The sequence below is a fragment of the Lutra lutra genome, chromosome 7 (assembly GCF_902655055.1).
Source record: "Lutra lutra chromosome 7, mLutLut1.2, whole genome shotgun sequence".
NCBI lineage: Eukaryota > Metazoa > Chordata > Mammalia > Carnivora > Mustelidae > Lutra > Lutra lutra.
In genome coordinates, this window is record NC_062284.1 from 50104650 (window position 1) to 50118513 (window position 13864).

The window sequence follows — 13864 nt, forward strand, 5'->3', positions numbered from 1 at the left end:
CAAGGCAAGCCCAGATTCAAGGGGTGAACCTTGATAGGAGGAACTACAAAGAATTAATGGCCATATTTAATCCAGCACAGGTACATTCCCTAGAGGGGGACATATGAGGATATCTGTGGGGAGTTGAGTGTGGAAAGGCCTATGTAATTGTAAAAAAGCCCCATATTTTTGAATATTTCTTTATTTGCTTATACTTAATATTTAAATTCTTGTTAAATAATATCAAGGCTTTGGTTTTGTTTTGTTTTGTTTTGTTTTTTTAATGTTTTGTGTTTATCAGAAGAGGGAGCAAGTGAAAGAAAAGATAGTAATCTGGTCCATTCCCATAATTTTATAGATAATGAAATTAAAACTAAAGTTTTATACCTAAGAGAAAACCCCAGAAGTCCTTTATATTTTTTAATTTTACCATTTTTTTGTTTTCTCCATTTCTAGGAACACAAAGTGCTACTCACAGGAACGCCATTGCAAAATACTGTGGAGGAACTGTTCAGCTTGCTTCATTTCTTGGAACCTTCACAGTTTCCTTCAGAATCAGAGTTCCTCAAGGATTTTGGGGATCTCAAGACAGAGGAGCAGGTAGGAAGTCTATCTGGACAAAAAAGGTAACGTTTGTACTAGGCACACCTTTGTTGCTGTGGACCACAAGGACCTCTCTGAACTCCTTATAACCTTGTTTCTGCGTCATTTGTGGCATTGTACAAAATCCACATTTTTCAGATAATGGAAAGCTCTCATTGTATTCCTTCATGTTTCCATGTAATGTGAGAATGTTTGTCTAATAGTTTTTATTTATTTTCTCTCCTGTATTGGGCACAGGTTCAAAAGCTACAGGCCATTCTCAAGCCAATGATGCTAAGAAGACTCAAAGAGGATGTTGAAAAAAATCTGGCACCCAAACAGGAAACTATCATTGAAGTAGAGTTGACCAATATCCAGAAGAAATATTACCGGGCTATTCTGGAGAAGAATTTCTCCTTCCTTTCCAAAGGGGCAGGTCATACAAACATGCCTAATCTACTCAATACAATGATGGAGTTGCGCAAATGCTGCAACCACCCGTATCTCATCAATGGTGAGAGAGTTCTGGACAATACCTACATTTCTATATCACATGCATTTACTTGCAAATAATATCCCTGAGGAACAGTGGATATGTTGACTGATTTGGGAGGGAAGGGGATTCTTCTTTTAAAACAATTATTTTTTAAGACTTTAAGATTTTTTTTTTAAAGATTTTTGAGAGAGAGCGCACCTGTGCTGGGGAGAGGGAGAGTAGCAGACTTCCCGCTGAGTGAAGAGCCTGATGTGTGGCTCAGTCTTATGACCCTGCGGTCATGACCTGAGCCAAAATCAAGAGTTGGACACTTAACCAACTGAGCCACCCAAGCACCCCTTACTTACTTGCTTACTTATTTATTTAAGACTTTATTCATTTGAGAGAGAGAGAAAGCAAGCAAGCACGAGGGGGAGCGTGGGAAGGGGAGAGAGAGAGGGAGAAGCAGACTCCCTGCTGAGCAGGGAACCCGATTCGATTCGTGGCTTGATCCTAGAACTCCGGGATTATGACCTGAGCCAGAGATAAGACACCCAGCTGAGCCACCCAGGCACCCTCAAGCACCCCTCTTCTAAAAAAAAAACAATTCTTATGTGGAATGTCTTTCTCTAGTCCTTCCCCCTTGATCCTGCATAATCTATGGGATTTGCTGTGTAGAATGTCATGGACAAGAAATCAAGTCATTCTGTGTTCTGGATAAATGTCCTCATCGGTACTCCATTTTGTAGTTTCTGTTTTGGATGCCAGTAGGGTGGTGATAGTTGTTTGCATGTCCTGTCCTAGTCCTCGTTGTTACAGATGTTTTATCCAATTACAATCTTAAGTCTAACTTATTTGCAGTATTTTGTATAACACAGTCGAAGATGATTTAGGATTTTTTGGGTGCTGAAATTCTCTGTGAGGAAAATGTTTATTTCAAGTCAGGTTACTTTTCTTTGTTTCCCATCTCACCATCAAGTTTGATTTTTCTTTTGGTAGGTGCAGAAGAAAAAATCCTAACAGAATTTCGAGAAGCTTGCCATATTATACCTCATGACTTCCACTTGCAGGCCATGGTTCGTTCAGCTGGCAAATTGGTTCTTATTGACAAGTTACTTCCAAAACTTAAAGCTGGTGGCCATAAGGTTCTGATCTTCTCCCAGATGGTACGCTGCCTAGATATCCTAGAGGATTATCTAATCCAGAGGAGGTGAGAAAAGTGTCATCCCTTGCCTTGTGTTTACTGTAGCTTCATAAAACTGCAGAGTAGGAGGGTCTGGGTTTAATTAAAGTTGGCCAGGACCAGGATAAAAGAAGTACTTAAGATTCTCAACTTTCTGTTTAGGTCTTTGGTCAACTAGAGAGATGGAATTGTGATACGAATCCTAATTTGCTTTTTCGGTTTCTTTTTCCGCTTAACGAAGTTATTTACATGTTTTCTGTAACTGCCGCACAGGTACCTGTACGAGCGCATTGACGGGCGAGTCAGAGGTAACCTTCGGCAGGCAGCTATTGACCGCTTCAGCAAGCCCGACTCGGACCGCTTTGTCTTCCTGCTGTGTACCCGGGCTGGTGGACTTGGAATTAATCTCACGGCTGCTGATACCTGCATCATCTTTGATTCAGATTGGAATCCACAAAATGACCTGCAGGTAGAGGAAATCTTTGTCTTAAGGGCTACCTAACGTAAGAGGTTTTGCAATAGGATCAGGATCTGTTAGACTTGTACATCAAAGAGTATGGAATGGTTTCCTTAGTTTAAGGGTGGCAGTCTCCATGAGAGGTCAGCAAATTTTGTCCATAAAGGGCCAGATAGTAGATCTTTCGGGCTTTGGAACCATACGGTCTCTGTTGTAACTATTCATCTCTGCTCTTGGAGTACAAAAGCAGCCATAGACCATATATAGATGAATGGGTGGGGTTACATATCACCAAATGCACAGTGGCTGGGCAGCCTATAGCTTACAGACCCCTGGTGTACTTGGTGGGACAATAATTTCATCTTAAAATGGACTTTTGGTTTTGAGTTGATCTCATGGCTGCTTTGTAGATATGAATTGGTATTTTGAATCACAGGTCTCTTCCCGCCACTGCCCCCTGCCCCAATTTTATGTCATCTTTGCCCTTTCTTTCCATTTCTTTTTAACCAGGCCCAGGCACGGTGTCATCGAATTGGGCAGAGCAAAGCTGTGAAGGTGTACCGTCTCATCACTCGTAATTCTTATGAGAGAGAGATGTTTGATAAGGCTAGCCTCAAGTTGGGATTGGATAAGGCTGTGCTTCAGTCCATGAGTGGTCGAGATGGCAACATAACCGGAGTGAGTCCTCTTAATCTATAGATGTGTTTGTAGCTGGTCATAGTGATAGAGGGAGAGAAAGCTGGTTTTTGCACGGGAATATGACCACCTTCTTTAGATTTCTAAAAATATCTCTTAAAACATAATGAACTAAGTTATTATATAGTTAGATAATATTCTCTTGTTAGTTTTTTCATTTTTCTATTGGATTTTGCAGATCCAACAGTTCTCCAAGAAGGAGATTGAAGATCTCTTACGAAAAGGGGCATATGCAGCCATAATGGAAGAAGATGATGAGGGCTCCAAGTTTTGTGAAGAAGACATTGACCAGATCTTGTTAAGACGAACCACAACCATCACCATTGAGTCTGAAGGAAAGGGTTCGACCTTTGCCAAGGTATGTTCTGTCTGTGCCAAATTAAGGAAAAGGAGGTAGAGACCGCAGTCTCCTAGAATTTAAATTATTTTTTTCTTAAGGATTTTATTTATTTGACAGAGAGAGAGACAGCCAGAAATGGAACACAAGTAGGGGGAGTGGGAGAGGGAGAAGCCACTTCCCGCAGAGCAGGGAACCCCACACAGGGCTCGATCCTAGGACCCTGGGATTATGACCTGAGCCGAAGGCAGATGCTTAACAACTGAGCCTCCCAGGCGCCCCTAGAATTGAAATATATTTTTAAAATAGAGTTACTGGTTTCCCACTGCTCAGAAAAGTGTTGTAGTTAACTTTACTTTGTTCCTTTGTTCTCACTAGGCAAGCTTTGTTGCTTCTGAAAATAGGACTGATATTTCTCTGGATGACCCCAACTTTTGGCAGAAGTGGGCCAAAAAGGCTGACCTGGACATGGATCTACTTAATAGCAAGGTAGGCTTCCTTTTGTTTTAGGGAGGAAGTATTATAGAAGACACATTACTTTCAGGAGACTTTGTAGCTGCTCTGATTCTTTGATGCTGACCTTGGATTATGATGGTATATTGTATATAAGAGCCATTGTAAAAACTTTCTGTATGGGAAGTCCCAGAAAACTGCTTGGATATCTACCACTTAACTTTGTTTCTGAGTCATATATTTTTCCTGTCCTAAAAAAATCTCTCTTAGAGTATCTGCAAATGTTATATACAAGGCTATTTCAGTCCATAATTGTGTTAATTCCTTTCCCATGGCCTTGTCATGAAGAGAGTTACTCTTCTCCTTCTGTTCTCTGTGTAGAATAATTTGGTGATTGACACACCTAGAGTACGAAAACAGACCCGCCACTTCAGCACTCTGAAAGATGATGACCTAGTGGAATTCTCTGATTTGGAAAGTGAAGATGACGAGCGTCCACGCTCTCGCCGACATGACCGTCATCATACCTATGGGCGCACTGACTGCTTTCGGGTGGAAAAGCACCTATTGGTGTATGGGTAAGAACCACCTTGCCATTAGAGGTAGTGTATTTCCATCCTGATAGACTCTCTATTTGCCTTTCAAATTGGAGGCTGTGACCAAAGAGGAGATAATGGGAAAAGCTTTATTCTGTTACCATGTTTTTCCCCAGATGGTTTTGTCTCCTACCTTTTGGGAGTCCCCAGGAAAATATTACTACAGTTTTCTGTTTTTCTAGTTGGGGACGGTGGCGAGATATTTTGTCTCATGGACGTTTCAAGCGACGTATGACTGAACGAGACGTGGAGACAATTTGCCGGGCCATCCTTGTATACTGTCTTCTGCACTATCGTGGGGATGAAAATATCAAAGGCTTCATTTGGGACTTGATTAGCCCTGCCGAAAATGGCAAGACAAAAGAATTGCAGAATCATTCAGGTAATTATCAACTCTTTACTTTTTAGATTTCTATTGGTTACCTAATCTTTTTCAGGTCCAAGGGTTTTTCTCAATCCAAGTCTTCAATTTCTCCCCTTTCCCAGGTCTGTCTATCCCTGTGCCCCGTGGACGCAAGGGGAAAAAAGTAAAGTCACAAAGCACTTTTGATATCCATAAGGCAGATTGGATCCGGAAATATAATCCTGATACTCTGTTCCAAGATGAGAGTTATAAGAAGCATTTAAAACATCAGTGTAATAAGTAAGGATAGAAATTAACAAAGACCAAAGCATTTTCCACCTCTGAGTTTCTGCATTATTACTGAGCCAGCTTTTCTTCCCTCCCTTTTAGGGTGCTATTGCGGGTACGAATGCTGTATTATCTGAGGCAGGAGGTTATTGGAGACCAGGCAGAGAAGGTGTTAGGGGGTGCCATTGCCAGGTACAGTTATGCTGTATTTTTCTTTATGTATTTCTCTTTATGCCCCGCCTTATTCCAGAAAAGATTGGTTTACTTATTTAAGTCTGTACTATCTTTGGAATAACTGGTAGTTAAGATCTGTGTATCAGGTCTTTGATCCTATGCTTGATACCTGTGGAAGGAATTTGGCAGATCCAGGAACATTTTAAATTACTGGATAAAAGAAGATACCTATAATAATCTTTCCAAGGATTGTTATTTTAATTCCCTTCATTGCTTTGCTGTTTCTGCTCTTTTATACCTTTAGTGAGATTGACATATGGTTCCCAGTAGTGGATCAGCTGGAGGTTCCAACAACATGGTGGGACAGTGAGGCTGACAAGTCCCTGCTCATTGGAGTCTTTAAGCATGGTGGGTACCTTTCCTTAGTTTATTCCTTTCCTATTGTGGACTTATTTCCACAGATGGAACACGTAGCAAAACGCTCATGGCCAATAACTGAGTTCTCTGATTTATCTTTAATAAAATTACGTTTGAATAGGAAACTAGTTCTTAAATATCCACAGCGAAGCAATTAGTTCCTATAAATAGATGTTTAGAAAGGTCAGATGGATAGTCAAATCCTAAGGTGGGGTGTTTCCCATCTGTTCTCTAACCTGTGTTAACAGTCTGTATGTTATGCATCTCAGTTAAGGTTTTACAAATCAGGGGAGGTAATATATGCCCACTCTTATTAATAATAACCATGCTTAATTTGTGTGAAAGTGTTCTATTTATGTAGCGTCCTGTTTGTCTAAATATTCAACACGGATTCTGATGGAAGTGTGAACTACAGTGAGATAAAAAATAAAGTACAAAAAGCGGGAGTACTCCCTTTTCAGTCTAGCTTAATAACAAATCCTAGGTATTAAAAGCAGTGAGTGCTAACCAACTTCCAGCTCAGTGACTTAGTGAATTCGAATATCATTTCTGTTTTAAAATACTTCTCTATTTATTTCTATAAAATAAAAATAATGGCACTTGAACCACATGTTTTTCTGAACTTTTTTTTTTTTTTTAAAGATTTTATTTATTTATTTGACAGACAGAGATTACAAGTAGGCAGAGAGGCAGGCAGAGAGAGTGAGAGGGGGAAGCAGGCTCCCTGCTGAGGAGAGAGCCCGATGCGGGGCTTGATCCCAGGACCCTGGGATCATGACCTGAGCCGAAGGCAGAGGATTTAACCCACTGAGCCACCCAGGCACCCCTGTTTTTCTGAACTTTGATGGGTAAGAGAAACTGTGAACATTTTCTAGTCTTAAATTTACTTTTGAGGGGCACCTGGGTCGCTCAGTTATTAAGTGTCTGCCTTTGGCTTGGGTGATGATCTCGGGATCCTGGGATCAAACCCTGCATCAGGCTGCCCGCTTGGCGGGAAGCCTGCTTCTCCCTCTCCCATGCCCCTGCTTGTGTTCCCTCTCTTGCTATATCTCTCTCTGTCAAATAAATAAAATCTTAGAAAAAAAATTTACTTTTGAGACGAGGAGGTTTAGAAGAGTCCACACATCCTGAATTGTGTTCATTCACTCATTCATTCATTCAGTATTCATCACATAGTCATTGCCTGTTTGTTTGCAGGTGTTTCTTATCCTTTATTTGAAAATGTGTGGCTTGGCCCTAAATTATTTTACTTTTTTCATTTGCCCAACTGTGTAGTATGAATGATAACAGGAGAATTACTGGTTAAATGGCTATGTAAATTTGCCACCATTCTATAAATATTCTGATCAAATTCCTATCTTTCACAACTAGTGATAAAACTTTATAATTGCTGTAGAACTATTCAACATAGTAATAAAACCCATCAGCTGTCCAAGTTAATATTTTGCATTATGAGTAAAGTAGCTCATATATTTGAATTATTCCAGCACACTTTAGGCAAAGTTAATCTTTTCTTTGGCTTATGGTCTTTTTTTTCCTAGGCTATGAGAAATACAATACTATGAGGGCAGACCCAGCCTTATGCTTCCTGGAAAAGGCTGGTCGACCAGATGACAAAGCCATTGCAGCAGAACACCGAGTGTTGGATAATTTCTCTGACATAGTAGAAGGGTAAGCATTGATGTTTAGTTCTCTTGATGTTCTGAGTCTACCTTCTGAAGGCTCTTAGTTGCTTATACATAGAGATAACATAATTCTTGACTAAATCCATCGGTATTCTTAATGATGGTTATAGATTCTTAACAAAGAATGGGACCAGCGGAAAGGACTCCATAAACTAGGCTAAAACAACACATTTGCCAAAGATGCAACCAAGGGTGAAAATGAATGTTACTCCCAAATGGCTTATTTGATGTTCTCTTCAGTTTTTTTGTTGTTGGTTTTTTTGGGCAATATTTATCTGTACAGCCACAGTAGCTGAAAGGACAACTAAACTGGTTGTCTTAAAAGATAATAGCCATGCACTCTCCTGTGTCACTTATGTGGTAGAGCCTCAGGATATTTTAGCCCTGGTTTATCATCTTCCAATGGTGGCTGACACAATATAGGCATATACTCTGTCTGGATACATGCCTCAATGATGAGTTGCCATGCTAATACTGAGTCACCAAGTAGGGCAATGTTGCCTTAGCTTGGGTGCCAGTGAGTTAAACAAAATTTCTCATGTGGAGACCTGAGGGGCATGTGAAATATTTGGCTTAGTTCATGAATACCCATGCACTCTGCAGTTGAGAGATTTCTCTTTGATGATCAAGTCTTAGTTTGCTTAGTGCAGGACCCTCAAAGGAAATTGGTTCGGTTATTCACAAATCATTTATTATGTCACTGTTCTACTCAGTAGAGCAAAATAAAACAAGCAAACATGGACTATTCAAATGTAACAATAATAGTAAATAGGAAGGAGGGGAAGAATAGATAAACAATGAAAAGGGCTATGAAAAGAAGGGAAGGTTTCTGGCCAAGGTATTTCATTTCAGATTCAACCAGTTTAGAATGGCACTTTGTCAGTTTCTTCTCATTCTTCGTCTTGTTGGATGTTCTGCCTAACTTTACTTGGAGCTTAGCACCTGGCCTGCCATTCCTTTGAGCATGAAGGAAAACTGTGGTTCCATCCTGGATTGTATGTTTGGCCACGTCTTCATCCTAAATTCCTCTTAGTGAAAGAAGATACATTCTTGTTTTTTTTTTTTTTTTCATGCCTTTGGATAATTTTAGGGTTGACTTTGATAAGGATTGCGAAGATCCTGAATATAAACCACTCCAGGGTCCCCCGAAGGACCAAGATGATGAGGTGAGGAATTCTCATTTGAGTGTAGCTTTGCTCTATTACTAAATAGTTAAGTATTCTCCTAGTCCCTGGGTTCTGAAGTATATTGATTAATTTATAATACAAGACAGAAAGTAACTACTATTTGAGAATATAAAGTATTCATGGAAAGGATTGTAACACCAGCTGGGGGAGACCAGGGATGGCTTTGTGGAGGAGGTGGGACCAAGCTGGATGTTGAAGTACATTATTTGACTGCTAAATTCCTGAGCACCTTTATTTTCAAGCCATTAACAGCAAACTGATTTTTTCAGGTTCTACTTTTCTTACTCCTTTAGTTGGTTGCTTCCATTTTTTTGTGAGGGTTCATTAAAAGTTTTTCTTGATCCCTTTGGTGCCATAGAAGGACACATATAAGAAAGTGATTTCAGAGTGCCAACTTCCCCCCCTTTCCCTCCCCCCTCCATCCTGTGGGGTGGATCTCCTTCTCTAGGGTGATCCCTTGATGATGATGGATGAGGAGATCTCAGTGATTGATGGAGATGAAGGTAAACTTCTAGGTCAACTAGTACAATTTTGTGTGGGGTGGTGGTTTGGGGAATTATTAACTGAATTCTGTCCTATCCTGGGATTTCTAAGAGCTTTGCTTTGGGCTGGGTTGAAATACTGGTGTTATCTCTACTACCTTTCCTGTACTTCTTATTCATTCTGCTTTGCTTCCCACAGCCCAGGTGACCCAGCAGCCAGGCCATCTCTTCTGGCCTCCAGGCTCTGCTCTGACAGCTAGGCTTCGGCGCCTAGTAACAGCTTATCAGCGCAGCTACAAGAGAGAACAGATGAAGATAGAGGCTGCAGAACGAGGGGACCGGAGACGGCGGCGTTGTGAGGCAGCCTTCAAGCTAAAAGAAATTGCACGGCGGGAGAAACAACAACGGTAAAGTGTGACTGGGAATTTGGGCTGAGCTTTAAGCTTGCCTTTGGCTATGGGTCCTATATTGAAAAGCATCTTAGGAAGGATTTATTTGGACTTCCCTACTGAGGGAACATCTTTTTTGCCTTTAGTTGTTACTCCTCTGCAACAAAAAAACCACAGCTCCTTGGAAGGTCTCTTTCATGGCCATTCTCATTGATTTTATTTGCCCACGTAATTTTTCCCTTAGCTGGCTATTCTTAAAATCTTACATGTTATGGAGTACCTCTTAACTATCTCTTCTGCTGTTTTCTGGGCTGTTTTTGGTTTTGTTTTGTTTTTGTTTTTGTTTTTTTGCCCCATCTTTCAATTTTTTGTTTATACAGGTATTCTTATTCACAGTAAGAAGTAACCCGTTTCCCTGTGTTTTTCTGCTCTCTGCTGCCTGACTCCTCTTCCCTTTAGATGGACAAGGCGTGAACAAACTGATTTCTATCGAGTAGTGTCTACCTTTGGTGTGGAGTATGACCCCGATACCATGCAGTTCCATTGGGATCGCTTCCGTACGTTTGCCCGACTGGACAAAAAAACAGACGAAAGCCTTACGAAGTACTTCCATGGTTTTGTGGCCATGTGTCGCCAAGTGTGCCGCCTTCCCCCAGCAGCTGGAGATGGTAAGCAAGACTAGAGAGTCTTGGGTGAGTGGGGATGGATGGCAACAGAACTAACATGGTTCATTTCTCCTCCCTCCCCTACCTCTTACAGAGCCCCCGGACCCTAATCTGTTCATTGAGCCCATCACTGAGGAGAGGGCCTCACGGACTCTCTACCGTATTGAATTGCTTCGGCGCTTACGGGAACAAGTTTTATGCCATCCCCTTCTGGAAGATCGGCTGGCATTATGTCAGCCTCCAGGTCCTGAATTGCCCAAATGGTGGGAGCCTGTTCGGCATGATGGGGAGCTTCTACGAGGGGCAGCCCGCCATGGGGTGAGCCAAACAGACTGCAACATCATGCAGGACCCAGACTTCTCTTTTCTGGCTGCCCGTATGAATTATATGCAGAACCATCAGGCAGGAGCACCAGCTCCATCCCTGTCACGCTGCTCTACGCCACTGCTCCACCAGCAGTATACCTCGCGCACTGCCTCACCACTGCCCCTGCGCCCAGATGCTCCTGTTGAAAAGCCACCCGAGGAGACAGCTGCCCAGGTCCCCAGTCTGGAGAGTCTGACTTTAAAACTAGAGCATGAGGTGGTGGCCAGGAGCCGACCAACCCCACAAGACTATGAGATGCGAGTAGCCCCCTCTGATACTACCCCTCTGGTTTCCCGGAATGTTCCACCAGTCAAACTGGAGGATGAGGATGATTCAGACTCTGAACTGGACTTGAGCAAGCTGTCACCATCATCCTCTTCTTCCTCATCCTCATCCAGCTCCAGCTCCAGCACTGATGAGAGTGAGGACGAGAAGGAAGAAAAGCTAAGTGAGTGCATGTGACAGGCTGTTGGCCCTTTTCCCTATTTCCCACCCTCCCACCCCCCTCACCCAGCTCTTTCCCTTGTTTTCTAAATGCATCCTCTGGGAGAGATTCGGATTTCGATTTGATAGAACACCAAAATAGATCTGTTATTCTTTGGGCCTTTATTTAAAGCCCATATAATAACTTTATTCTTCCGCCTTTGCTCACATTCTGTATGGTCTCTAGCTGCTGACCGGTCCCGCTCAAAGCTCTATGATGAAGAGAGTCTTCTGTCCCTCACTATGTCCCAAGATGGATTCCCAAATGAAGATGGAGAACAAATGACCCCTGAGCTGCTGCTGCTACAAGAAAGACAAAGAGCTTCTGAGTGGCCCAAGGTAACAGCCGTGTTCCTGGACATATAGTCTGGCAATATACTGTAACAAAAACCAGGACTAAGAGGCAGATTGTTCTGTTTTTCCTTAATTATATTTATTGCTACACGTTTTTTTCATGAAACTCTTCCTGGTTGACTTAGGGATCTGATACTATTACTTCCCTCCTTCTGCCTTATGATTTTTACCCATCCTGCTAATGATGGTGCTGTTGTTTGTCACAGAATCACATAGCTGGTAATCAGGCCCTAAAAACCAGTATTGATTTCTTTTCTACCCACTCAGGATCGTGTGCTTATAAACCGTATTGACCTCGTCTGCCAGGCTGTACTCTCAGGGAAGTGGCCTTCTAGCCGCCGGAGCCAGGAAATGGTAACAGGAGGAATTTTGGGGCCAAGCAACCACTTGCTAGATAGTCCCTCATTGACTCCAGGAGAATATGGTGACTCTCCAGTTCCCACACCACGAAGTAGCAGCGCAGCTTCCATGGCAGAGGAGGAAGTGTCCGCAGTCACCACAGCAGCAGCTCAGTTCACGAAACTTCGCAGAGGCATGGATGAAAAGGAGTTTACAGTTCAGATTAAAGATGTAAGCTCAGCATTTAGGCACTGGGAAGTGGGGAAGGAGACTGGAGTTTTGCAAACTGCTTCACTAAGGTGATATTAAACTTGTTTGGTTAGCTAACTTGAAAAATGAGAAGGGAGTTGGGGTGCCTAGCTGGCTTAGTCAGTTGAGCATGCAACTCTTTTTTTTTTTTTTTAAAGATTTTATTTATTTATTTGACAGAGATCCCAATTAGGCAGAGAGGCAGGCAGAACGGGGGTCGTCGGGGAAGCAGGCTCCTCGCTGAGCGGAGAGCCCGACGTGGGGCTCGATCCTAGGACCCTGGGATCATGTCCTGAGCTGAAGGCAGAGGCTTAACCCACTGACCCATCCAGGCACTCCAGAGCATGCAACTCTTGATCTTGGGGTTTTAAGTTCGAACCCCATGTTCATGTAGGGGTGACTTAAAATCAAATAAATAAATTTAAGTAAGTAAAGTAAGTAAGCAAAAATAGAAAGGAGAGGGGAGAAAAATTAGAGTTCACAAAGCTCCTTTGAAGAAAAGTAATTGCAGTAAAGGAATGGATCTTGTATTTCCTAAGGACTAGGTTAAAAGAACCCATACTTTTGAAAAATTTAATTGATACAAAACTTCTTTTGGGTGGCTTGTTTCTAGATCCTAGAAACCTAGTTTTAAAGATTGAAATCAAATTGTGGGAAAGCTGTTAAAAATGACACTTAGGTATTAGGGACCTTACAGAGTTAATAATAAGTTATTCTTAGTGAAGTTAAATTAGTGTTATTTATTTAATAATGGGAAATTTCATTTATTTTTCCTGATCATCTTCCACATTGAAACCCTATTAGCTCATCCTTAAGTATTCAACAAGAAAATTTTCTTTCCTTCCTTCCTTCCTTTTTCTTTCTTTCTTTCTGTCTCTCTTTCTGCCTTTCTCTTTCTCTTTCTTTCTTTCTCTTTCTTTCTTTCTTTCTGTCTTTCTATCTTTCTTGTGGGCTCCACACCCTGCGTGGAGCCCAAAAATGGGACTCGATCTCACAACCCTGAGATGAAGAACTGATCTGAGATCAAGAGTTGGACCTTTAGACTTTTAACTGAGCCACCCAGTCGCCCCCAAGAAAAATTTCTTAAACTAGTATGTGATAGGAATTATCAGGATTTTGCCCCTGTGATGAGTTGCCATGCTAATATTGAGACACCAGGTATGGGGTGTTGTTGAGATAAATTCTTCTCTAATGTCTACCTGAGGAGCACTAGGTCAAGAAACAAAATCTTTCTATGGAAAAAGTATATAAGTTTAGATACATTTCTAATTTCTACCCTTAAGTCAGATGGCCTTCCTTCTCATCATTGAGCCAGAGGATGACCCTTACCCTAAGATCCCCAAAGCTTAATATTTATTTTAAAAACATGTGCCATATGACATCTTGGGTGGGTGGGTTGTCTTCTTAGGAGGAAGGATTGAAGTTAACATTCCAGAAGCACAAGTTGATGGCTAATGGAGTAATGGGAGATGGACATCCTCTGTTTCATAAGAAGAAGGGAAACAGAAAGAAGCTAGTTGAGGTGAGTAGGAGAGAGTCTTTAACATGATGATTAGGTTTTTTATTCTCACTAATTGATGAAGGCAGTTGGGATTAAGGGACTAGAAGATACTAGAATTACTTTATGGCTACCATTGGCTCTGCTCCCCCTCCCTCCCTGCCCCACAAAAGAGTATGTGCTCATG

At 41.8% G+C, this 13864-nt stretch overlaps 1 protein-coding gene and 2 non-coding genes across 8 annotated transcripts in view; all 3 read left to right on the forward strand.

Moving 5' to 3' along the window:
* CHD8 (chromodomain helicase DNA binding protein 8) overlaps positions 1-13864 on the forward strand; it is a 63019-nt gene that overhangs the window by 44685 nt on the left and 4470 nt on the right. For 5 of the 6 annotated variants that reach the window (XM_047739263.1, XM_047739267.1, XM_047739269.1 and 2 more), the window contains exons 15-35: positions 436-579; positions 820-1075; positions 2036-2246; positions 2493-2688; positions 3187-3354; positions 3551-3730; positions 4088-4198; positions 4544-4740; positions 4941-5140; positions 5221-5401; positions 5492-5581; positions 5868-5971; positions 7522-7651; positions 8756-8831; positions 9301-9355; positions 9534-9741; positions 10183-10391; positions 10483-11202; positions 11425-11576; positions 11859-12161; positions 13588-13701. In XM_047739263.1, the coding sequence (XP_047595219.1) occupies positions 436-579; positions 820-1075; positions 2036-2246; positions 2493-2688; positions 3187-3354; positions 3551-3730; positions 4088-4198; positions 4544-4740; positions 4941-5140; positions 5221-5401; positions 5492-5581; positions 5868-5971; positions 7522-7651; positions 8756-8831; positions 9301-9355; positions 9534-9741; positions 10183-10391; positions 10483-11202; positions 11425-11576; positions 11859-12161; positions 13588-13701 (4005 nt within the window). The remainder of the gene's footprint in view (positions 1-435; positions 580-819; positions 1076-2035; positions 2247-2492; positions 2689-3186; positions 3355-3550; positions 3731-4087; positions 4199-4543; positions 4741-4940; positions 5141-5220; positions 5402-5491; positions 5582-5867; positions 5972-7521; positions 7652-8755; positions 8832-9300; positions 9356-9533; positions 9742-10182; positions 10392-10482; positions 11203-11424; positions 11577-11858; positions 12162-13587; positions 13702-13864) is intronic. The other variant, XM_047739266.1, reaches the window with a different exon arrangement.
* Positions 8113-8222, forward strand: LOC125105908 (small nucleolar RNA U6-53/MBII-28). Its single transcript, XR_007129147.1, has one exon. It is a non-coding gene; the product is annotated as a small nucleolar RNA U6-53/MBII-28 (small nucleolar RNA).
* LOC125105909 (small nucleolar RNA U6-53/MBII-28) lies at positions 13299-13387 on the forward strand. The gene has a single exon (XR_007129148.1). It is a non-coding gene; the product is annotated as a small nucleolar RNA U6-53/MBII-28 (small nucleolar RNA).